Raw genomic sequence first — 27,012 nt, 5'->3', positions numbered from 1 at the left:
AATTAATCCTTGGCATTAAAAACAGAATCATTCCATTAAAACCACTTTTCACTCCATAAAAACTAGAAAAGCAAAATATATCGCTATATTGACCTTATTAATTATCATCATTATTAATAATCATAAAACTTTAGCCCATTCTGAAAAATAAGCATATAACTTTCAGTTTAATACAACATCATAATTTACACCTCAAGTCTTATTTGTTTATCACTACGCAAAACACTCAACTCCCTCCAAACCTCATTGCCATTATATATAAAAAAAGGAATATTTCCAAATCATATGAAAAAAATTATTAAAATATAAAACTTAACCACAGCTTAGGCCTTTCAAATAATCTCATTAGGAGAAACTCAGCTAATTCTGCAATTAAGTTAATGTCGTCCCTGTGCTTAATTAATCAAGCTCCACCCCACAGAGACGCATGTGGAAGTGGGACAGCAGTACATAATTAGTAGGTACAAATGAGCTGAGTAGGCAAGTCTTAATTTCGTAGGTAACACCACACACCGCTTCAAGGAACAGAGCTTTATTTGCAACGCTGCTGTTTGAAAGAGACAGACAACCGAGATACATAGTGTACACCATTTATTGTATAAGACGGTTAATTTTTTTATTCCGTGCATCCTTTTGTGTTATAATATATAATTTCTTTATTAAAATCCAGCTTCACTATCGCAATTGCAGTCCAGTGGTGTGAATATGTTAATAATGTATTTTTCTGATGATGGCTTTAATAGCCGGAACATGTAGCCCAGCCAATCTTGGCCTTGACTTTCATATTGTTGGTTTGTGATGGATTTTAATAAAGAAATTGCACGGTTAATTTCGTAACACTCATGACTTACTTACTTACTCATTGAGCTGAGCCCTTCTCGAGGAGCCGCTAATTCTGAAGCTTCTAAAGAGCTTCCTAGCATTTTATGGAACCCGAAGGTTCATTACCACGTTCACAACTGCCCTCCATTGGTCCCTGTCCTGAGCCAGAACAATCCAATCCATACCATCCTATGCTATCCCTCTGAGACCCATTATAATGTTGTCCACCCACCTATACCTTGGTCTTCCAAGTGGTCTCTTTCCTTCTGGCTTTCCCACCAATATCCTATATGCATTCCTCGACTCCCCCATTCGTGCTACATGACCTGCCCACCTCATCCTCCTTGACTTGATCATTCTAATTATACTTGGAGAAGAGTACAAGTTATGAAACTCCTCATTATGCAGTTTTCTCCAACCTCCTGTCACTTCACCTCTCTTCAGTCAAAATATTCTCCTTAGCACCTTGTTCTCAAACATCCTCAGACTATGTTCTTCCCTTAATGTCAGAGACCAAGTTTCACACCCATACAGAACCACAGGCAAAATTATAGTTTTGTATATTCTAATTTTTATATTTTTGGACAACAGACGAGAAGACAAAAGGTTCTGGACTGAATGGTAGCAGGCATTACCCGAGTTCAATCGCCTCTTAATTTCCTCCTGAATCAGGTTTCGATCTGTTATCGTTGTTCCCAAATATCTGAACTGTGCCACATTTTCAAAACATCTGTTTCCTATCTTTATGTCATGATTTTTCCCTGCATTTTGGTGACGAGACAGTAACATATACTTAGTTTTCTCTGTGTTTACTTCTAGACCAACCTCTTTACTTGCATCAATTAAAGTTTGTGTGTTTTTCTTTATGCTATCTACATTATCACCCAGTAGATTTACATCATCGGCGTAGACCAACAGCTGATGTGTCCCATTTAGTTTCCCTGCTCCTTCCTAATTGCATATTCTAAGGCAAAGTTGAAAAGTAGTGGCGATAAAGCATATCCTTGTTTTAGACCATTCTGGACAGGAAATTTATCAGACAAATGTTTTACCTACACGGACTTTACTATACGTTTCGTTTAAACACATTTTAATCAACCTAACCAATTTCATAGGTATCCCAAACTCTATCAGAATATTGTACAATACTTCCTAACTGAATCGTAGGCTTTCTTCAAGTCTATGAATAGCTGATGTACTGTTTCACTGTACTCCCAATTTTTCTCCAATATCTGACGAATGCAAAAGATCTGATCTGTAGTTGATCTGTTACGTAGAAACCCACACTGGTGATCCCCAATAATTTCACCTATATATCTACTTAACCTTGAGAGAAGAATATTGGATAACATTTTGTATGAAGTTGATAGCAGTGATATCCCCCCAATAATTACTACAGTCAGTTTTTTCATCCTTCTTGTGAACTGGTACAATAATAGACTCCTTCCACTGATCATGCAATTTCTGCCTCCTACAGTTTATTAAATCATCAGCCTTATTTTGATCCTTCATGTACCAACTTTCTTCCTTTTCCTTAAGATTAAGGCGTAAATTCGTAAAATACTGTGGTCATTCTACTTCTGGTATGGGATTCTATTCTAGGCCACTGCTTTTTCTTCATACAGTTCCTTCACGAGGTTGTATGCACATTCTTGCCTGCCGCGGGCACCCTGTACTCTTGATCAGACATTATTGTGGTGACAATTAAGGAGGATGAGAAGGGTCGGGTATGTACGTAGCTTGCATGGAGAAATGCGAGATTCTTGTACTTACAACAATTAAGGCGGAAAACTGAAGAGGAGAGACAACTTGGGACGTTTAGGTGTACGTGGGAAGACATTACTAAGTGGATTTTATAGAAGTATGGAGTGAGGATACGGACTTAAGTGGCTCGGGTACGGTCCAATGTTATGTTACTGAGGTGACAGTTACGAACGTTTGGGTTCCATAAGGCACAAGGACTTTCTCGACCAAATGACCCGCCATCAGCTTCCCAAGAACGGATCTGATCCGTGAAAAAAGTTCAAGAATTCGGTACTTCGTAATAACCACTCTGATGTCTACATTCTGGGGGTTACTGTGACTGAATTTTATTTTATATTATTTTTAAGCATATAAGATGAGAGATGTTTATAAGACCGCCACTGTGGTCTAGTAGTCAGAGTTCCGGGTTCGATTCCCGGTGCTACCAGATTTATTCTGAGAAATATTTTATGATAATTAGTGGGTCTGGAATGGGGTCACACTCAGCCCAGTGAGGATAATTGAGGAGTTACTTCAACGAAATAGCGGCTCTGGTATATAAAACCGAGATTAGCAGCCGTGGGGATCCGTTACGCTGACCACCCGACACCCTCTATCCTCAAAAGTTGGCACTAACTTCGCAGAGAAGCGGGGGTCGCTCGGTCGGTATAGTTCGCTTGTGGACTACAAGGCACGGAGTTTGTTTGTTTATGGTTATAAGTTGAGGTGTTCCACCAAGATGTTGCGGCAATATGTTACAAGTCTCATTCTGCTATATCATAATGGTAGGAAAATGATCCACAAAATTTAGAATCAACCAAGATTATAAAGAGCCCGAGTATATAAGATTTTCTTTATTTTCTGTAAAAACCTTCACACCATATCCAATCTATAGCATAAAGACCACATAATTCAGACTGTTTGAAACAAATATCACTACGCACAATGTTCATGTGTAAATTACACTGTAGGGCTAAGACAGTTTGATAAACCGATGTTGGAATAGCTCCATTCTGTAAACGAGAAACATAGCTTAAATATGTAAAATATACAAGAAAAAAACTGAAGATATATCTTAAAAGGAATTCTCTTTAACGGGAGCCAACATCATACAATATAGGCCTTACACATAAGTTAAAACAATTACAAAGTTTTTAGGGATTTGGCTGAAATGAAGTCAAAACGAACGCTTCTGATTACTGACATAATCCACTGTAACTGAATGTAAATTTTCAGTATTATTATTCAGCCCTAACCGAAGTGAACGGAGAAGTTCATGGAGGTAGGCCTAGGCCCACTGGGGCCATAGTGCCAAGGAAAAAAAAATATTTAGCCCATCATCCTATAAAATTTTATTTGATAGTAAAAATAACAGGGTCACAGTAAGATTTACACGTACATTTCTTTGTGGTCTATGAGAGGAAATAAGGAAGGAATCTGTAAGCTGTTCAACCCCTTCAAATTAGACTGTTTTGTTGCTGATCCTTCAGCTGTTGTATGCGTATGGTCAAACATCTGTTCAAAATTTACAAGGGGAATGGCAGTTCGACATTAATTTATGTCGAACAACATGCAGAACAACACAATTTTCCAAACTAATTTATAAGGCAAAAGGTGAAACACGTCATACGAGTATTTTGAAGAATGCCTCTACTCGGACGTGGTGCAGCGTAGATACTTTAACCGACGTTTCGGAGGAACGTATCGCCTCCATATTATAGACACCTGCTCACGATGGTTCATCGGTCGCGGATTTCTTATACCCTAAATATGGAGATGATACGTTCCTCCGAAACGTCGGTTAACAAATTATCTACATGGCGTCACATCCCAGAAGACGGAGCATTCTTCACAGACACCGCCGTAAAAACCTCAAATCTTACACGTCTTATATTTTAGTAAATTATTCACTTGATAACACATTTTCACAAAAGAATAACAATTTAAAACTCAAAATAATATATAATACAATTTTTATTAAGCATGATTTGTATGCGGCACATTCCATAAGATTATCACCAAGAGGCAGAGGATATGCTTTCTGAATAAGGAGATTCACAGAAAATGCCACAGTGTCTTATTCATTGATAACACCGCTTTCGGAACGTTTTCTTCCGCCATACTTTCCATGCCTTCCCTTCCTCCCATCATTACCACTAAAAGCTTTTGGTTCTCTGCATTCATAAATTTTGTTGCTTCCATTCCGGTGTGTGGAACTACTATGAAATTGGCCACGGTCTCTCGGTGCCTCAAATCCACTCTCATTCCGAGTCTGGGATTTGTATGAGGGCTGTCGGCCTAAGATGTGGTTTTTCCCGTTTCCATCGCGTTGAGTGGGCGAGTCCCAACGATGACTACGCCATTCATGCCGTTTAAAAGTTTGATCACTTTTCGACGGTCCATTACGTCTGGAATTGCGGTTGCTAACGTCATCATTATACAAACTGGCGAGTGGAGATTCGAAGACAAAGCTCGCATGGCGGATCTTTGGCAAAGCTGGAAGCTGAGATGAGCCAGGGTGATGCTCCCTATAACATTCACTGCTTTGGTCGGCACGAAAGTAAGGAACTTCACGCCTGCGCCTTGGTCTGTCACTTCCAAAAAGCTTCTGATAGAGCTGCGTACTCATCTGTTCTACGCTTCTCCCAGACACAATGTCCTGTATATATGGTCGTCTTTCGATCTTGTGCCCTCTGGCTGTTTCAAATGCTGTAACATAAATAAGAGAAAAAACAATGAAAATCTAATACAGAGCGTTCAATGGAGACTCTAAACTGAGGCCTGCGAAACTGCGTGACAACAAAGGAGCCTGCGCAGTGGTTTCCCGCGCACTGGGTGCCGACTCTTCACTACAATAGATCAGAAACTGCGTGACAACAAAGGAGTCTGCGCAGTGGTTTCCCGCGCACTGGGTGCTGACTCTTCACTACAATAGATCATTACTGATTTCTGCAGAGGGGCGAAACAGACTTACTATACTTTACGACTACTAGAACTGATCGCCGTCTGTCTTCAAGCATTCCTCGCAGGACCTATATGAGTTCTGCGATATATCCTGAAGTTCTGAAGGGAATAATTCGCCTCGTAGTTACAATACAGCACACCACGACATACCACACCACACCACTGATTTAATACCGTGTAAAGGTACTTTTTGAATGGCATTAGGATTTTCTTCGTCTCATAATCGTAAATTCTGCCTAGTGACAAGACTACTAAGACACGCGTGGAAGGTACTGTCATCTGCGAGTTATATTTATATGTGGACAAGTATGGACTTTCGAAATTTGCCAGAACGGCTCCTTAATAAAAGCATGACATCATATATAACTATAGCTTTGCAAGAACGTATATTACGCTAAAAATAGATGGGGAAATAGAACGAAAGGGATTTTCATTATTGTTTATACTACGTATATTGTCACGTATTAGGGGTTTACGTGATTTATAAACGGGTTTTGGATTTGATAATCGAATTTACTGGTCCTTTATACAACTTGTTACAACATTTCACAAATCACTGTCTTCGACTAGGTACTGCGGGAAATTTCGAACGATAATTTCACAAGCCTCGACCTACCGACAAATCAACAAATGATTTGTACAATAACAAACTATAAAGGAACTTAACGGACATATTGTATCAGACCGATATGAGCCCAAAATTTCATTCGTTCCACAAGTTTTAATGCAGATTCCCGAGTACCAATTTTAACGAAAATCCAATATAGTAGATACAGAGATGAAACATACGAGTATGGACAGAAGAACCACCTCATCATTGTGTTCATTTATACTTTGTAGAAAAACCAGTAAGAAGGGATATTATACGCATTCATTTACAGGAACATCAATGAGAGATGACCTCCAGTAGCAAGATATCCATGCCGAGTTCGAAAAATCGATTAATTAGTGTCTGTGATATTGAGTCAGTGAACCAAAAGACGCCGATCACAGTGGCCGCGGGATCTAAGGCATGAATCGTCTTCAATCGCTCGAACGCTGGGATCGTGAGTTCGAATCCCAATCCAGGCATGGAGTCTGTGAACATTTGTTCTGTTTGTGTTGCCCTGTGTGTAGGCAGAGCCCCCATCCAAGGAGTCCTACCGTCTGGGCAAAAAAGATTACGAAATTGAAAAAGAGTCCAGGTCCAACAAAGGGCTGTAGAGCCATTGACGAATGAATGAATGAACGAAATGGCAAGACTAATAGAAAGGCCCTCTGAAGACCACATGCAACTCTCCATTATGGTTCCGAATCTGAGGAAACTATTAAATAGCATTGCAAATAAACTAGAAATAAAAAATCTCCATGGTTTGCAGTCCGCAAGCGAACTATACCGACCGAGCGACCGCCGTTTGTCAGCGAAGTTAGTGCCAACTTTAGCGGATAGTGTGTGTCGCGTGGTCAGAGCGACGGATCCCCACAGCCGTAAATCTCGGGTTTCTAGACCGGAGTCGCTATTTCCTTGAAATAGCTCCTCAATTATCCTCATGAGTCTGAGTGGACCCCGTAACAGACTCACTACATCTCAGAAAATCTGGAAGCGCCGGGAATCGAACCCGGGACCTCTGTATCTGTAGTAGGAACTCTGACCACTAGATCACAGAGGCTGTCAAAGAAACTAGAAATATTTTACGAAATTATTACAACTCATTTTTTGGACCACCAGTTCTACGACACCTACGTCAACAAGCGAGTGACAGCTATGTTGTACTCGGACCTACGTGTATGTATGCTTCCTATACTGTTCTTGATACGTTGTATCGTGTTAATAATTCGACAAAGCTTGTACAGCCTTAGGAAAGGGGATCTGTTTATAAAGGCCTCATTTACAAGCGTATCAAATATCAACAGAAAAATTGTGAAATACATAGCTCGTTCTGGTGGACAGTTCATAACAAAGTCTGAACACAATCAATTTTTCAATGTCACGCACTATTTTAAAAAGACGTGTGATGGAGCGAATTCTTTAACACGTTTGTGCAGATAGCTATCGCTGCATGACGGTGCATATAGAACTCGGTGACAGGGACATCACGTGGTAATCACAGAATGCTAATCAGATGTGCGTAGTTACCAGGCCGGGAGCATATTAACAACGTGGCTACTGTGATTTATATCTGGATACTGAATGTGGGAGTCTGTGTTAATTAATCTTTCACACATCTCACCTCCGCCTCACCCCAATACAATCATTATACCTCGATTAATTTCTCAAGACCCTCGACCGCATGAACCTTTACCAAAATCACCTACGCCCAAGTATTTCAGGCAATAAGTCACGCGCCCAGCCGACACTAGTATCTTAACCTTCCTTTCAGGTTCTGAACGCACAAGTAAGCGGGTCAGGACAATGGAGAATTAGGAAGCGTGCATGGAAAAAAAAATAAAATAAAATAAGAGGATGAAAAGAGAGGCCAAGAAGAGAAGTGTGTGGGTAAGGATATGAAGAAAAATGGAAAGTGAGAAAATGGGGAAACACGAGGGAAGAATAGGGAAAAGAAAATGAATACAAGAAATAACAGCAGGCGGAGAAAAGGACAAAGACAACAAAACGAGAGAAGATGAGACAACAAACATACATATTGCTTCATGTTACCTTCATACCTGCATTGTTCCGAAAATCATCACCACGTACAAATGTATTTCGGTTAAGAAGCAGAATTACAATAGGCTCTGAGAGAAATAAAAAAACATCAGTAACAGAACTGAACCATGAGTTTGACTTAGTCATTTAACGACACTTTGTCGAGTTCACAGCTTATGCAGAATCGAACAGCAGTAAAGGTAAAAAGGTAAAGTTGTCCTTGTGCTTAACTAATTAAGCATTACATCATGAAGGCGTATGGTGGAGTGGATGTATAGATCCACATTTTCTTGACCTCGGCACTAGCTGGAGGCGAGTGGTCAGCTTCACGCTCCGGCCGCTTTACCTCCGCGGAAAGTGTCCCCGGTACACATTCGATAGGTTGTGTGGACCCCAGAGACGGTCTGGAGGACGTGGAGAAGAGGAAATTCCTGACCCTACAGGGACTCGAAATCCGACCCCTCGGTCGTCCAGCCCGTAGCCAAGGGATATACCGATTGAGCTACCCTGGCTCCTATCGAAAACGAAGACGATTATAAATCAGTTGTTAATACTTGGGAATAATTTTATGCGGGCGATTTAAGTTGGGGTGATCGAGTTAATTAGACGGTGAATAAAGCTTGGAAGGCACTTCATTTTACAATGCGTATTCTTAACAACAGAAAAGCTAACACTAAAAGTTTAGCCTACACATCACTAGTGCGGCGTGCTGGGATCCTTACAGGAATGGGCAGATAAATGCACTACACCGGGTGCAAAAGATGACAGCACATCATAGAAATGATTCGAATTGGGAAACCTACACAGAGCGCAGAGAGATAGCTCGCATATGTGCTCTCTTCAAAGAGTGCTGAAATGTGGATGCGTCATAACATGTCATTATGTATTCCATTACTGTTACTGTTTAGTGCATAGCATACTTATTTTTTATTAGTATTAATTTATTTTATTGTAGCTGTTATTGTTTTTGTCGTAGTTGTAAATCGTATTTACATTGTATTCATTTTGTGTAGTGTCAGGACATTAATTGTATTTCAAATACGCCTACATCGTAAGATTTGAGACTTTCACGGCGGTGACTATGAAGAAAGAAGTCTTCTGGGATTTGGCACCGTGTATATGTGGTGTTAACCGACGTTTCGGAAGAACGTATCGCCTCCATCTTCAAGGCAGAAGAAAAAATATAAGAAATCTGCAAGCGAAGAGACCGTGAAAACCGGTAAAAGCAGACCAGTCTGCTTTTACCGGTTCTCACGGTCTCTTCGCTGGCGGATTTCTTATATTTTTCCTTCTACCCAGGAGGTGGAGGCGATACGTTCCTCCGAAACGTCGGTTAACACCACATATACACGGTTCCAAATCCCAGAAGACCGCTTTCTTCATGCCTACATCGTGTTTACGTTTCTCGGACACTACTACAGCATATAATAAACAGACACACACGTATGTCTATCAGGGCCAACTCCCGAAACTCGCATTATTACATAAACGTCAGACACTGGCAATGTCTAACTTAATAAGCTGTGTAATGATCAAGCACTGCTATAAACCTGAACAGAGTGGCTCAGATCGGACTGAAGCATTTCTGATAAAGGCAACTGAAAGTAATCAAATCTTCTCGGTCGATCAGCCTTGTCAATTCGTAGCAGAAGTAAAACGTTTCGGAGGTTGTCACTGACTCCATCATCAGGAAATGATTATGGATGAAGACAGAGTGTCTCCAAAAGGAATTGACACGGCTGATCGCCTCAGAAGATTCGATCAAACATCCCGATATCTGTAATTGGATGGGGACGAGAAGTAGAGACACGTTGCTCATTAGTAAAGTCCCGGGTCTCTTGGTTTCCCTACATTCCCCGAGCTGATCCGGTTTCTTTGCATCCATACCCTTCCCTCCTTTCATCTTACGCTAATTTATGGCTGTACGGTATAACAATGCAGGTGAGAGTGATTTAGCTTGGCCCCACTGACGTTCATACGATTTATTAATGTCTCACGCTAAGAGCCACGTTGCACTTAGCTGTCTTGTCTCAGCGGTCTGCTTAAACTTGAAGGTAGTACGTACACTCGGTGTTTAAAATTACATATGACGACAAGCGAATCAAATTGTCTTTATTTAAGAACGGGTACACATACAGTAATATTATGTATCACGTTGGTATTTTGCAGTGAACAGTTTGCAGTCCCCCAGATGGAGGTCATCCCCTTGTCAGACGTCCATGAATAAATATTATGGTGATAAAATCGTGGATGATGGAATGGACGGCACGTGTAGAACACGTGGGAAAGATGAAAAATGCATGCACAGCGTTCGGAAAACCTGACGATAAGAAACAAAGTGGAAGACCTAGGTGTAAATGGAAGGATAACATTAAAATATTGCAATCGATTTGATCAACGTTGCCAGGCAACAGATCGGTCAACACAGTACGTTGCTAGGTTACGCAACAGTTGAGGAGACTGAGTTTTCCGTGCCCGCGGTGAGGTCACAACAGGGGATATCACGTGACTTATTCTCTTTGTGGTCTAGGCTATGCAACAACAGAACTGTATTTTCTGTGCGTCATCTTTGCAGAGTGCTTATACGAGAAGTGTATTCAGATGCAAAGTCAGTTCAGTGCAGTTACGAGTGAATAACAGCGGTAGAAGAACGCGAACAAGCAAGCAAGTTCGTAGTTGAAGAAGAACTAGAAGTCTGCGTGAAGACTTAATGCGTGATTAGAAGACTTTATTTATGTGTAATATTTGAAGTGTGTGATTCAGTGAGACTATTACAGTCCCCGTGTCATAAACCCGGAACACTAGTGCAGAGAGACTGAAGAGATTAGTGAGGAGTGCACATTGTGTAAATCAGCAACAGTGTTATAATTATTTGTAGTTGCGACCTGCAGGCTATTAATAAATCCAATTACCAATAAAAACCCGTGTCTTAGTCACCAATGCAAGTGACAATATATTGCCACGTAACCGGGGTTTGCGTGACTAATAAGACGGGTTTTGGATTTGGTGGTCGAATTTATTGGACCTTTATACAACTGGTTACAAAAGTTCATAAATCACTATCTGACACTGCTATCTTCTTCCGACTGGACACGGACTCCCAACTGAACTGTCAGTTATTGTTGTCTTCTCGTTATATAGCCTGGGGCCGGACCACATCACAGAAAACACATCCGTTGCATAGCACTGAATGTCCTCTATTGTCGAGCGCTTGTGTCACGGAAACGTGTCTGCCGACTCGTTTCCTAGCAATGGGTCTACACATGTAACAATATTATAAACAAAGCTGGGAGTGTGGACTGGCTTGGGATAGGATCACTGGCGGGGAACATGGTAATGAACTTTCAGGTTTCATAAAAGGAGGAGAATATCTTCGCTAGATCATTGCCTCGGGGCTATTAGCTTTTGTAGACTGGTTCTTTTCCAAGGCGGTACTTACAAATGCGATAATTAAACACGATTTCAACTGTCTATATTTATCTCACCTCGCATGGCAATGATCCTGTGGTTAACTGAAGGGGACTGAGGGGGCGGTCTAACGCTAAGAGAACACTTGGAGCACGGCGCTGTGTGTGCAGTCTGTAGCGTCGAATGGTAGGATGAACTGGAAAGGATTCTGGAAGGAAGTGGCCGTGGCTTAATCGAAGTACTAACCCAGCATCTGCCTGAAGGAGCAGTCAAGATATCCAGTCTCTCGGCCGAGATTGGAACCGAGCACATTCCGAATAAAAGTCTAGAACGTTACCGCTGCGCCCACCCGCTAGGGATCACGATATCAAATCCTGGCTAGGCTATTGATGTTTTTGTATTTTTTTCATCATCAATTGACTTGACTACCCATCGTATTACTTGAACATTCACGTTGCATAACAGCAGCGAATTTCTTTATCAGATATAGAATAATTATCAACAATTCGAGGGACGACTCAGAACAAAGGGGCCCGTCTGTTCAACTAAATACAGTGGACGCCGTCTACTGTAACAACGGATAATGTTATAATTCGTGAGATGTTATCACATTTACGAAGTTCTGATCAGACGTACTCGTACACAAATACATAGGAGAAACGACGTTTATTGTGATCAGCGCTTGGATTTTTGTTACCGCTTTTTGGCCTTGATGCATGTGCATTGGAAATGATTACGCAACACCTCGATTTGTTCTTGAGCTCCGACGTAAACATGAACGTTTTATTAATGACCTCAGAAAAGTCAACCGACAAATACCTTTAAAATAATTTTTCTAATTCTTAATTTTAATATTGTCTTTATTTGTAGTTAATTGTGTGGTATATGCATTTCTGGAAATATAATGAGTTTCATTTTTACTGGTGGCTTTCTCGAACAAATAGTGGACATTGATCTTATACAAATTATATTACTTGATAATAACGTTCTCTTTCTGTACCCTACCACCTTTCTACGTAAACATTTCCGCTCTGCATCTATAAACAACATTGAAAAACTGCATTCTTCTTCTATCGGTTATTGCTATCAATTAAGCTGTGTCACGAAGTGATCACAACAAGCGCCGTCCACTGTATATGCAAGTGACGTATTTAATCGGTTTATTTCTGAACACACTGTTTGACTGAAACTGTTAGTTAAACATAAGAAGCGCGTTTACAATGATGATACAGTAACGCACATAAAAACAGATTAGAAAGTCAGTCATTCAGTTCAAATAGAATTCACTACGCAGTTTTACGCTTCATGCGTGCGAACACCTGCCTCGGAGAGTGCGTATTCATGCATGCCAAGTCACATGCGTGTGAACAATCTGTCCGAAGCTTGGGGGATCCCCTTCCGGGTGAAAACAGAATAAAACGCGACTGAGTGTGAACTCCTTTGAGAGGTTCGCGTTTGATCTTGTTAAATATAGCCCTACATTTCGGTTGCTTCTCTGCAGACAAAAAGAAAAGCACGAGTCTGAATAAAAGCGATTAGCCTGGCTGTCACGCATGAAAATTAGACACATCGGAATAGGGGCCGCCACTTTTGCAGTGCAAAGAAACTGTCAGTGACCCCTTTCAAGCTGCGGACCAATCACGGAAACAGGATCATAAAACGTAACTTCTCTCTCCTTCTATGGCACTATAGACCAATGAGGTTCAAGGCCTTCCGTATTTCTGTTTACAGATATTTTGTAGGCTCCCTGGGCGTAGGATCGGCCTGTGACAAAGCATACAAAAGAACACATATACAGAAAATAAACAGATATATAATCACGTTCTGGAATTCGACTTGAACCAACGATACCAGTGGTCGCACGGTAGAGGACAACACGCCCCATTAGCACGCGACCAATGTGCTCGGCTTAAAATGTATTTTTTTTTAATTCGCTTAGTGGGGGTTGGAGTCCAACTGGGTCCACTCGGCATGGCGGCCACTGATTGGCCTATTGTAGCCTCCCCTGGGTGATTATGATGGAGAATTTGGTGGAATGAAGATTGGTAGGAGAAACCGAAGTACTAGGAGAAAACACGCCCCAGCTCCACTTGACCAGACCCGGGATCGAACCCGAGCCGCCGCGGTGGGAAGCCAGAGACTAACTGCTTTAGCTATGGTGCGGCCGGCTTAATTGTCCGAGGCTGAGGATTAGTAAGGCTGAAAACGACAATATTCAAATGGATTATTTGTGACTTTATATCCGTCGTTGGTATACACTGTGGGTGCAGGCGGGCGCGCCAATGAAGAACTGGGAATACTTCGACGCCGAGACCGCTAGGAGATGATAGCTACATCCCTCCAGGTTTGAACTTGCTGGCATGAATACGTAGGGTTCTGTCAAGCTGGGGCAGGGCGCTACCGACACCTATGAAAACATTCACAAAGCGTTTGGTAACGGTTCTGTATCACATGCTCAAGTGTTTCGGTGGCACAAAGACTTCGTAAATTGGGGAGAAACGGCGGAAGGTGAACCGCGATCTGGAGGCCCCGCCCCGTGCTTCCGCCAGCTCCTGATTCTCCAGATTTGTCACCCTGTTATTTCTACTTGTTCTCAAAATTAAAATCGAGAGTCAAGGGCTATCATTTTCAAACACTCGACGGCCTTCAGAAGGCTGTAACCGACGGCATCAAGACCCTAAGAGAAGCTGATTTCCAATCTTGCTATGAGGCGTGGAAAATCGCTGGGCCAAGTGGGTTGCATCAGATGGAACCTTTTTTTGTAGGGGACATTGTTGATTTAGACGAATAATCGAACAAATTATTTTGTATAAAATGAATCTCATTGCTTTGTTAACACAACTTGTATGTATAGTCTTGACACACACACACTGACTGAATCCATTTATAATTAAGTTTAAATATATCAATAAATATACGGACTACATTACTCAGGATCGCGTGGATATTTGTGTTGACTCCAAATGGGTTTCATGTTCATTTACTGCGAATACAAATCCACTGTTAACAAATATAATTAAAACCAGAAATAGTACAAGGGAAGCATTTTCATTCATTCATCAATAGCTCTACAGCACTTTGTTAGGGCCGGTAGGACTCCTTGGACGAGTGACAAGGCAAGCATAGGATACAGTATTATTTCCTTTCACTTCCTTAACCATACCGCTCTTGCTGCCTGCAGAAGGTGAAGACAGGTCTGAAGAAAGCAAGCAAGGCAAAATGTGGTATGGAGAGATAGAGCTGAAGAAGCTCAACAACGGCGAAGCTACAGAGAAAACTATATTGGGTGAAATCTCAGAGGTTTTCATCTTGGGACAATTTGAGTGATAGAACTTGTAAATAGCTCTAGTAGAATTGCGTGCTAACGTGAATATCAATACAAAAAAAAAAAAAAGTAAAGCTATCCCTGTAACAGGCCGTGAAGGCCCATAGGGTTGTGAGACGCTAAGGGTCCCACATTATCTAGACAATCGGCTCAAAGATGGTGGTAAGGTTGTCAGCCCTACGCGCCGGCCGCGCTTTACTCCCCAGGAAAATTATTTAATTAATTCCTGGTACTCATTTCTGCTAGAAGCCGAGTCGACCCCATGGCCATTGTGTGGCTGGAAGGTTTAAGTCAGCTGAAAAATCCAGTGACCTCATCGGGACTTGAACCCGCGACCTTCCGGCTTGTAGCATAGTGCCTCAACCAACTACGCTACCACGTGGCCCCCATCTTGGGGAGTATTAGAGGGAATATCAAAGAGAGTCTAAGCTATTACGAGGTACATATTATCTAACACATCTAGTCTGGTAATCAACAAATGATGATAATGCTCAACATGTTTCGGCCATTTATGGTAGGCCCTCAGAACCGGACCAGCCTTCACCATATGTGACTCCTAGTTTAGTTTTTAGTGTGCATTACAATTTTGCTCATATGTCAGGCGATAATTATTTGACGGACGCAAATGATAAGTTAGCCATTTATATTGCAATACCTCACATACTCGTTACTGAAGGAACAATTCCTCAAACAACAACGTTCATATTCCCAGCGTCTGTCGTGACGCTGTGCCCGCCACCAACTGAATCTCTCAACCCTCAGTATCAATGGTAAAAAAGGAACGAAGACCTCAGAAGAGAACTAAACATACTTAGCTAATATGGCAAAAGTATTTAATATACAGAATTAAACTAAAACTACATTTACACTGTCAACCACATAGCAGAGCTAAACAAGGACTGAGGTTCACGTTGAATGCCCAAGACAGAAATAGAGGGGGTCTGTCGCCAGTGTAACAAGAGTACACCACCTGGCAAAGATATGATAAGGTAAAGTCAACCCAGAACTTAATTAAATAAGCACTTTCGACAGGGAAGTGGAAATACTGTTCCAAGTATCTTAAAATCTGTGCTGGATTAAAGTAAGTACTGAGTTTCACGCCCCTGTCGCTTTACTCCAGGGAAAACAACCCTCGGCATTCACGATCACCGATAACAGCGAAACCACAAATCTTACCAGAAATGGCTTCCAGTGGATGAAATCCCATACGAAGGTTCAGGTACCTGAAACAAGAAATTATTATACCACTTACGAAAACATCACTGCAGTTAAATTAATGGGGGGAGACCTATATGATTAAGGATACCCATGATGCAACAGAGCAGTACATTTATAGTTATATCAACCAAGTACCCATTCCTTCGCTGGGAGGATTCCCCACACTGCAGGTTTCGTAAAATAAACTACACTGATGTAATGGCAGCCGGTCACGGTGGCCGCACAGTCTAAGGCAAGAGTTCTTGCCTTCACTCGCTCGACTGATGGGATCGTAGATTCGAATCCCACTCAATACATGAGTGTGTGTGTGTATGCGTTTATTCTGTGTTTGTTGTCTTGTGTGTAGGTAGCATGCTTGCAACGGGCTGATCACCCGAACAAGGAGTCCTACTGGTGTAAAAAAGATTACGAAACTGAAGAAGAGGGCAGGGACCCAACAAAGGGCTATAGAGCCATTGATGAATGAGTGAACGAATGATACGATGATAACGGGTATTTCTTATATTGCTCATATTACATTCTGTCTGAAACACATGAAGGCAGGCAGAGGAAAATCTGGTGTCATGTACGCGACAGAACTTACTACTAAGGAGAGAAATCTTGCTGTATAGTTACACCGTACATCATTCAAATTTATCATATTGAGATCACCTTAATTTTCGCCATCCACAGCTCTGTACTCATGATGACCAAACATTTCTTACTCAGAAGTCGCGAATAGCATCCTGACGTTACAGCCTACACACACCAAACACCGCGTAAATCATCTCAGTTTTACTCCTAACTCTTTACCGAGCTTTCCATAAGTGTTACACTTATCCCCAAACTGACCCTCCTCGACTTGGTTACACTAATAACATATCGAGAGGAGCACAAATTAATGAAACCTCTTCATTATGTAACCTTACCTCCCACGTGCTACTTCCTATCTATTTTTTCCGCCTTGGCACTACAGCCCCAGTGGGGCCTAGGCCTACCTCCATGAACTTCTCCGTTCACTTCGGTTTTTCTAGATCTTACACATACGGTAGGACTCCTTGGGCGGGTGATCAGCTCGTCGCAAGGCCTCTACCTGTACACAAACACAGAAAAACGCACACACAAAGAGGGAACATCCATGCCCTGAGTGGGATTCGAACCCACGATCTCGGTTTCCAAGCGAGCGAAGACAGTACATGCCTTAGACCGCTCGGCTACCGTGACCAAAATATTCTCATTAGCACCATGTTCTCAGATACCCTTAATTTACATTTTTCGCATAATGTGAGGGGCCAGGTTTCATATTCATAAAAACCTATAGGTAAAATTTTAGCTTCGTATATTTAATATTTTAGTAAAGGTGACAAGAAGGTTTCTGAGCCTAACGGTCGGAACTATTCTCCGAATTTAATACACTCCTAGTTACTTCATGAATTTTATTTTGAACTGTTAGTGTTCCTCTAAAATCGGACATGGTATTACATGGGAGTGGACAAAATGGGCGGTGGCGGTAGACTGTCCAACTTTTGGAGTCCTTGTGCAGTTGTCTCTTTGTCATTATGACACATTGCACACGAAATTGAGTGCTGTACCGTTATGTGCAAGAAACTTAATGTGAGGTCTGTTCCAATATACTTGCTATAAGACCTGATTCCAGTAATGTGTCCACATCATCTGGGCGGCTAAATGTCTCACCTGCAGATGAAGTATCCTGTCCGATTCAAACCGTGCGTGCAGTGGACTCCAACAAGCGAATCTGAGGAAACAAGTCACAATGCTACGTGAATCACTATACTACTGTATTCATTCTTACACACAAGCAAATGCACTCATATCAATTCCATACTTGAAGAAAGCAGTCTTTTGGGATTTGGCACCGTGTATAAGTGGTGTTAACCGACGTGAAAGCCTCAAATCTTACAATTCCATACTTAATTTACAGCAGTGGCTATGAAGAGTTCTGTAGGATTTGACGTTCTCACAGCAGTGGCTATGAAGAGTTCTGTAGGATCTGAGGAGAGGAAAGCTCCATTGCACTTTGGAGTACATACCCCTTATTCGTCTTAATATTCCTTTTAATCAAAGCTCAAATCAAATTTCATGAAGTTTCTAAACATGGTCTGTTGCACAACAACTGGTCTGATATAAATCTCAGATATTAACCACTACTATTTGCAACATTTGTGGTGACAATATACTGTTACGTATTCGGAGACCTGCGTGATTAATAAGACGGGGTTTGGATTTGATGATCGAATTTATTGGACCTTTAGACAACGTGTTAGAACAGTTCACAAATCACTGACACACTGAAAGAAAGCAGTCTTCTGGGCTTTGGCGCCGTGTATATGTGGTGTTAACCGACGTTTCGGAGGAACGTATCGCCCCCATCTTGACACACTGTCATATTCTTCGAATGGACAGTCCACGGGAACAATTCTGATTTCCAACTGAACTGAACTACACTACCCCGTTGTACTCCCTCGTATTCCATTGTAAGTCAAAGTCATAGTTCTGTTACGACCGACGGTCAGTCGGCCAGTCTGTCTTGGTGTCAAGCACCCATTTGAGACTTCAGACCATATTTTTTCTGACAGTTGCGAGTTTGTTGACTATGGCGCCCTCTCGTACGAGAGGCGGTGTCTACTCCTTTCTACTATTCCAGCTCCTCGGCACGGACTGCACGGAAAACGCCGTCTTCTGTTGTCAAGAATGCGTGTTTATTGGCCCGCTATCTAGCAATGGATGTCCTATTGTTGAGAGCGTAACTTCGGGAATATGTTTACCGAGCCGCTGTCAAGCAAAGCGCATATGCGTCACAATATAATAAATTATATGGAACAAATATCTCTGCCCAGTTCACTATTCTTTAACTTATAATGCAATGCTATGATTTCGACTGTTAGCATTTGTACTGTCGACTGTTACTGCTGTCCACAACAGATCAGAATGCGCAATACACGAACAACTCTGCCAAGGAAAAACACAAATTTATCTTTTTAATGGTAGCAGCGAAATGTGTTAGACAATTCAGAGGTCTTCAACAGATGACATGCAGAAAGGCAATGCCTATTATACAGGCCTGTTACATAATAAAACCTGTCCACCCTGTTAAAATTCGAACAGCCTATTTGTACGAACTGAATGGGCCTACACGGTGTAGGTCACACTCATAAACTACAAAAATTAATCAATGGAAAAAAAAAACATGCTGCAGCGGGGGCACGCGGTAGCGTAGTTAGTTGAGGCACTATGTTACATGAAGGAAGGTCGCGGGTTCTATTCGCGACGAGGTATTTTTTTTTTCAATTGACCTAATCCTTCCAGCAGCACTATGACCCTGGGATCGAGTCAGCCTCTAACAGAAATGAGTACCAGGAATTTTCCTGCGGTTAAATGGAGGCCGTTGCGTAAGAGCGGACAGTCCCACTTCCATCTGTGAGCCGACTGTCTAGAAATTGTGGGAGCCTCGACGTCTCACAACCCTATGGGCCTCCACGGCCTGTTACAGGGATAGCTTTGCTTTTTTTCACCATACTGTAGCCGAGTGAAATAGAAATTTCATTGTTATGATGGCTAATAGGAGATAACAGCTGTACCAGTTAATAATTCACAGTGTTGCAGAATGCACTTCATGAAACAGGGCCTTCGTGGAGCTGTTGACAATTGTCGACATTAACAATGAGTTCCTTGCTACAATATAACCTAAACCAGTTCAATGCAGCTACGATCTTTCCAGCCGACTTCATCAGAACTCATTTTGACATTGTCCTCACACGCACGTGCAAGCTTACAAAATGGCTTGCAGCCATCAAATTTTCAAGCGAAAATCTTAGAAGCATTATTGAATCTCAACGTGTACTGAGGTTCTTCTTCACCGAACCATTTGCACAATATTAAGTACAGTATCGTGAAGCTGGTCACGAAAGTTTCTCCACGAACTGACTACTTCATGGCACATGGGTGTTCTTGAAAATTTGACAGTCGCCCAGCCGGTCAAGAAATTCCCTGCCAATTATGGAAGCCAAAGATTCATTAATGCGTTCAAAAGAGACTGCCGACTGAGTATAACCTCAGCCAGATGGATCCACAGCATCATCTGATATCCTATCTCTTGCATTCATTCGTCAATAGCTGTACAGCCATCTGTTGGGCCCTAACCTCTTCTTCAGTTTCGTAATAATTTCTACACAGACGGTATGACTCTTTGGACGAATGATCAGCCCGTCGCAAGGCCGCTACCTACATATAAGGCAATACAATCACAGAAAAAAAGCATACACAGACATCCATGCCTTAAGCGGGATTTGAACCCACGATCCCAGCGTTCGAGTGAGCGAAGACAATTCATTCCTCAGACCGTGCTGCCACTGTGTTCGGCCATTATATCTCTTCACGCAATTTACGTATATTTCCTTCACTCGGGGTCTATCTTTCAGCAGAGTTCTAACGCTGAACGCCAGGAACAGCATTTATAGCGCGTTGTGTTGTTACTCCTGTCACCTGCAGAGGGCCTTTGTGGCGCTAGTGCTGTAAACAACAGACGTGTATGCAGCATAAAGATAAAAAAAAAATGCAAAGATATCCCTGTAACAGGCAGCGGAGGCTCATAGGGTTGTGAGACGTCGAGGCTTCCATATTTTCTAGACGATCGGCTCACAGATGGCGGGGAAGTCAGCCTTACGCTCCGGCCACCTTTTACACACAGGAAGACTTCTGGTACTCATTTCTGTTACTCGTAGAAGCTGAATCGACACCAGAGACACAGCGCGGCTGGAAGGATTAGGTAAATTGAAAAATCTACTGACCTCATCGGGAAATGAACCCACGACCTACCGTCTTCTAGTATAGTGCCTCAACCAACTACGCTACCGCATGCCCCAGCATAAAGGTAAGCCTACATCGGACGAGAAACTGCAACAGAAAGACGCAAAAAAAAAAATCCAGCGGAAAATATGTTCAATCCAAACTCAAGAGCACCTTTCTAACCGGTTCATACCGTGTCACGTACCTTAAGCTTATCGCATCAAGTGCCGCAGGTTAATTTCTGCTGTGAACAGGTTACATACACCATAAAATGAGTTTCTTCAGTGTACGTGTTGGTTTGGCTATGGAGTACAGGCCTTTAATGTGATTTATAGGTTTGCTGGCGCCAGAGTACAGTGGTAGATAGGCCTACAGCAGCAACCATCGAGGTCATTATCATTTCGTGATCGAAAACTGACTATCCAGCTAGTATTGTAGCGTAACGTGTGCTTGCACCATGTTGTCTGGTCTGTTGATTGAACCCGACGTTGACAAACCGCCTGTCTTCTGAGTCCATCAACACGGGTTTTAAATTCATTACATCATACAGGATGAAATCACGAACTGCTGCAACCTTGACGCTGGGAGAGCAACATTATCGCAATTGGAAACCAGTGTTCTTCGATTTTATTATTTAAATCACGTATCACAAGAGTGGGCGTATTATTGAGAAGTTCTACAGTTTACGTTTTTATTTTTCCAGCAAGTTGTGTGTGGCTGTCAGTCCGTATCCTAATTCAGAAACTGTACTATTATACATATCCAATAACACATTTTACTTACTTCTTGCGTGGGATTCGAACCCATAATCCCGGCTTCCGAGCGAGCGAAGACAGTATATGCCTTAGACCGCTCGGCTACCGTGACCGGGTTAACAGACTTGGAGACGCCGATCACAGTGGCCGCGTGGTCTAAGATATGAACCGTCTTCGCCCGCTCGAACACTGCGATCGTGGGCTCGAATCCCACTCGAGACATGGAGTCTGTGTGTGTTTATTCTGTATTTGTGTTGTTCTGTGTGTAGGTAGCGGCTTTGCGACGGGCTGATCACTCGTCCGAGGAGTCCTACCGTCTGTGAAAAGGTTACAAAACTGAAGAAGTGGCCAGGACCTAACAAAGAGTTGTAGAGCCATTAACAAATGAATGAATGATACAATGGTAACGGATATTTCTTATATGTCGTTCACTGGAAAACATGAAATCTTTACATGGGCTATTTTAAAAGGAAACTTCAAAATAACAGCGTGGCAACCGTTATACATATGTTTATTTGAAACTAAATTGTAAATCATCGTAATTTGCAAATATATTTATAACATAAGGCCCTTATACCAAGCAAATATTATGCCGTACAGACATCTACAAATAAGTATGCAACATTCGTGTCTTGCTTTGCTACATTTTGGTTGAAGTGAGATCACGCCATTCTACAAGGCTGGATGTGGGGATTCGATTCCTAGCAGGGGAAAGAAATTTTTCTCTACTCCAAAACGTCCACACCGGCTCTGGGGCCCATTCAGCAGCGAATCCAATGGGTACATGGGGCGATTTCTCTTGGAGTACAGCGATCGGAGCGTGAAGCTAATCACTCGCCTCCATCTACTGCCGAGGTCAAGAATGGTGGAGCTATACCTCCACTCTCCCATACGTCTTACTGGCATGGTTGTTAACTGATAAGCAGACGGCCATACCTTTACCTTACAAAGGCGGAAAGAACTTGAATTCGTGCATACAGGAAAGAAATAAAAATGAAGGCGAAGAAAAGAACTTCAGTTAAATATTCACCTTGGGGATGAAACCGGAGAAATTAAAACATTTTAAAATTGTATAAATTGTACTTCTTCGTAACCTTAAACTGGTGTTCGTTCGTTCATTCATTCAGCAATGGCTCTACAGCCCTTCCTTGGGCTGTGGCAGCTTTTTCAGTTTCTTAATCTATACACTATCGGTTGGATTAGGAAGGTCCAAGAAAACCAGGTGGGACTGAAATTAAATGGGACACATCAGCTGTTGGTCTGTGCTGATTATGTGAATCTATTTGGTGATAGTATAGATAGCATAAAGAAAAACAAAAAGTCTTTAATTGACGCTAGAAAGGAGATTGATCTAGAAGTAAACACATAGAAAACTAAGTATATGTTGCGGCCGGGCNCCCCCCCCCCCCCCCACTAAGCGAATTAAAAAAAAAGAGTATATGTTGGTATCTCGTCACCAAAATGTAGGGCAAAATCATGACATAAAGTTAGGTAACAGATGTTTTGACAACGTGGCGCAGTTTAGATATTTGGGAACGACGATAACAAATCAAAACCTGATTCAGGAGAAGATTAACAGGAGACTGAACTCGGGTAATGCCTGCTATCATTCAGCCCAGAGACTTTTGTCTTCTTGTCTGTTGTCTAAAAACATAAAAATTAGAATATATAAAACTATAATTTTGCCTATAGTAGTTCTGTATGGGTGTGGAACTTGGTCTCTGACATTAAGGGAGGAACATAGACTAAGGGTGTTTGAGGAGAATATTTGGACCGAAGAGAGATGAAGTGACACGAGGTTGGAGAAAACTGCATAATGAGGAGCTTCATAACTTATACTCTTCTCCATGTATAGTTAGACTGATCAAGTCGAGGTGGACAGGGCATGTAGCACGAATGGGGGAGAGAAGAAATGCATATAGGATATTGGTGGGAAAGCCAGAAGGAAAGAGACCACTTGGAAGACCAAGGTGTAGGTGGGTGGACAATATTAAAATGGATCTCAGAGAGACAGGACGGGATGGTATGGGCTGGATTTATCTGGTTCAGGATAGGGACCGCTGGAGGGCTCTTGTAAACACGGTAATGAAACTTCGGGTTCCATAAAATGCTGGGAAGTTCTTTAGCAGCTGCACAGTTGGCAGCTTCTCAAGAAAGGCTCAGCTCCACGAGCGAGTGAGTGAGCGAGCGATACACTATCGCTAGGACTCCTTGGACGGGGAATTAGCCGGTTACAAGGCAGCTACCTACACACAGAACAACACAAACACAGAATAAACACACATAGGCATTCATGCCTCGAGTAGGATTCGAACCGACGATCTCAGTGTTCGAGCGAGGGAAGACAGTTCATGCCTTAGACCGCGCGGCCGCAGTGATCAGAGAAACTGGCGTTACTCCGCTACAATTTTAAGTCCGTACTGTAGGCCGGGAAGAATTTACTATAGGCTACTGTCTCTTCAATTTCATATGAGAGGGAACAAACAGGGCCAAAAGACAGGGGGCCTGAAAAGTGGCTGCTGAGAATTCTTGACGTAGACGAACGGGTACCAGAAATATGTGAGGAACAAGAGGGCTAATTGTAACCAATGATCTGAGTGACTAGCCGGCCGGCTTCTTGTTTGGACTGGGTGGGGTCGCTAGCCCCTGACAGCGGCACGCACTGGGGCAGGAAGCCGCCGCCCGCCTGTAGCGGCAACGCACTCAGGAGTATGTACGTTTGGTACCACCATCACCACATACAGATAGATACACGTTGCTTGGGAAACATAACTCCCGTAGGTTATACCGAAGCCCTTAAAATTGTAGTTACTCCTCGCAGAAGCTTAGAGCTCGTGATAAAAGTTCTCTAATGCACATTCAAACATACTGCGTTTCCGAAAGAGATCTCTGCTGTCCTTCACCGGCGGATCACAGTGGTCGCGCAGTCTAAGCCCGCTCAAATACTAGAATTGCGGGTTCGAATCCTACTATGGGCATGGATGTCTGGCGCGTTTCTTCTGTCTGTGTTGTCCTGTGTAGGTAGCGACCTTGCGTAAGGGCTGATCACCGGTTCAGAGAGTCCTACCAGCTATCTCTAAGATCCCTATTAGCAGATTAATTCTGATGGGAACAGCCCAGAGGACCTAATATGAAAGGTGGAAGAAAAAGAATCCTTCATTGGTCCTAATGTCGACACAAATCTGACGTGGAAGGAACTACATGACATTGAAGCACTACACTGCATGGGTCATACAGTCTCTTGCCTCATTTGAAGCTACACAATCCCTGCGGTAAGTAATAAAAGTAAAGAAAAGGGATCCCTGTAACAGGCCGTGGAGGCCCATACGGTTGTGAGATGTTGAGGTTCCCACATTATCTAGACAATCGGCTCATAGATGGCGGCAAGGTTGTCAGCCTTACGCGCCGGCCGCCCTTTACCCCCAAGAATATTCAAAGAATATTCCTGATACTCATTTCTGTTAGAGGCTGAGTCGACCCCAGGGCCACAGTGCGCCTGGAAGGATTAGGTCAATTGAAAAAAAAAAACAATGACCTCATCAGGACTTGAACCCGCGACCTTCCGGGTTGTAGCATAGTGCCTCAGCCAACTACGTTGCAGCGTGCCCCTTACACAATCCCTGCGGTTCACAAGAATTTCAAAAACTTTCGAATCAAAACATCTGTCCGGGTCAATTCAATTCTTCAAAGCTCTTGCAGAATTCTTCGGTAATTTCAAGGTTAAATATTATGATGGAGTCATAGTCTATAGGGCTATGCATATATGCTAGAATCACTACACTGTATCTAAATCGCCTGCGACGTTTCGGTATCATCAAACAACACAGACAGTTGTCATCAATTGAAGTTTTTTTTTATGTTTCTTGGGGTCGGGTCAGACTGAGTCCACTTGGTACGTCGGCCATTAGTTGGCCTATTGTACCAGCCCCGGATGACAGATGATGATGAATGTAGAACAGTCGATGGTATGGGAATTGGCAGGGGAAACCGAAGTACACGCGGGAAACCTACCCCAGGGCCACTTTGTCCACCACAAATCCCACATAACCTGACCTTGGCTCGAACCCAGGCAGCCGCGGTGGGAAGCCGGCGACTAACCGCCTATCTATGTCACGGCCTATCATCTGAAAGTCACTAGATTCTATTTTAAAATTATGATGGGAATCAGAATTGTCATGTCAGAAATCTCGTCGAATACAGAACTTTTCTCCTGTAAGACTGCCTGCTCAAGGTATGACGTACTCCCAAAGATGTTTTACACAGATAATAGTGGCATGGGAACCTGCAATATAAGCACTGGTCCCAAAGTCACTAACCTGAAACATTCTCTAGTTCAGATTAAACCTGCCAGTCAACTGAACATGGAGGATCTCATTTTGAGCAATTTTTGTAAATTCAATTAGTAGTAAAGGAACTTCTACTATAATTTTAGCACTCTTACTCCACCGTCCTTGTGTATTTTCGTCCATATGTTAAAATTCACACTTCGAAGGTTATTTGTTTTTTCTTACTATTTATTTAACACTACGTGTTTCGGCCTAACTGGCCATCATCAGGTGTATAAGACTGTAGACGATAACTGTTGCTCTGTTGTTACGCCGCTGGATTTTGCATTTTGCGAATAATATAAAATGCATATAAAATATTTTAATTTATTTTTTAGACAATCACTCTGTGGTTATTTCTGCTGTGCACACGTGTGCTATTTTTTTCTGGTGTGTTGATTTCTTTCCTTTGTGCTGGGTGTAGCTGTGCTAAAATTGGAATACACATTGCAAGAGCATGCAACAGTACAATTTTATGAACTTCTACCGTATTTAAGTGCACATTTTACTAACCAGTTAAAAGCCTTTTGGGCCATCCTGTGTGATCTCTCAGAATTATAAGATGCAGCGCAGTTAAGCGCTTGTTGTGCGTTACCCTTTTCTCAATGTTCTTCATGAAGCGCTAGAGCAGCTAGTGGTACTACGTAGTACGAGTACCTTACCACCGAGTTTGTTTTATGAACTTGAAATTAAAAGGAAGACACTGATCCTGAAACACCCTGTTCAGTATGAATAATTATAGTTTGTAGAGCGTATACCTCATCCCGATATGGTGCCAGCTTTCTCAGAGCCATCGCTGAGCAATCTCTTGTCTCTGGCTCTCGTCCGTTCGGCGCTGCGGCATTTTTGACACACCCAACTTATTTTAAAAAGTGAACATCGGTAACAATTATTGGTTACCGATATGTGATGTATAGTCTTGGTCAATAATTTGTACCGACCTGAAAGTGAACTACGCCTCTTCAGCCAACAGTGAAGACCCCCAGACGAGTTCCACAGCGTTTACTTAATGACTACGAAGAAAATCTGCTGATTTTTTAA

At 42.3% G+C, this 27,012-nt stretch overlaps 1 protein-coding gene across 6 annotated transcripts in view; it reads right to left on the bottom strand.

Moving 5' to 3' along the window:
• Positions 1 to 3,404: 3,404 nt before the first annotated feature.
• LOC111874826 (RNA/RNP complex-1-interacting phosphatase) overlaps positions 3,405 to 27,012 on the bottom strand; it is a 189,512-nt gene continuing 165,904 nt past the window's right edge. For 4 of the 6 annotated variants that reach the window (XM_023870659.2, XM_023870660.2, XM_023870657.2 and 1 more), the window contains 3 exons: positions 17,781 to 17,841; positions 16,065 to 16,111; positions 3,405 to 5,274 (listed from right to left, as the gene is read on the bottom strand). In XM_023870659.2, the coding sequence (XP_023726427.1) occupies positions 4,643 to 5,274; positions 16,065 to 16,111; positions 17,781 to 17,841 (740 nt within the window). In that variant the 3' untranslated portion in view covers positions 3,405 to 4,642. The remainder of the gene's footprint in view (positions 5,275 to 16,064; positions 16,112 to 17,780; positions 17,842 to 27,012) is intronic. The other 2 variants (XM_023870661.2, XM_033755626.1) reach the window with 2 other exon arrangements.

The sequence above is a fragment of the Cryptotermes secundus genome, unplaced genomic scaffold (assembly GCF_002891405.2).
Source record: "Cryptotermes secundus unplaced genomic scaffold, Csec_1.0 scaffold27, whole genome shotgun sequence".
NCBI lineage: Eukaryota > Metazoa > Arthropoda > Insecta > Blattodea > Kalotermitidae > Cryptotermes > Cryptotermes secundus.
Note: the sequence above shows the minus strand (reverse complement) of the source record. Positions and strands in the feature narration are given on the sequence as shown.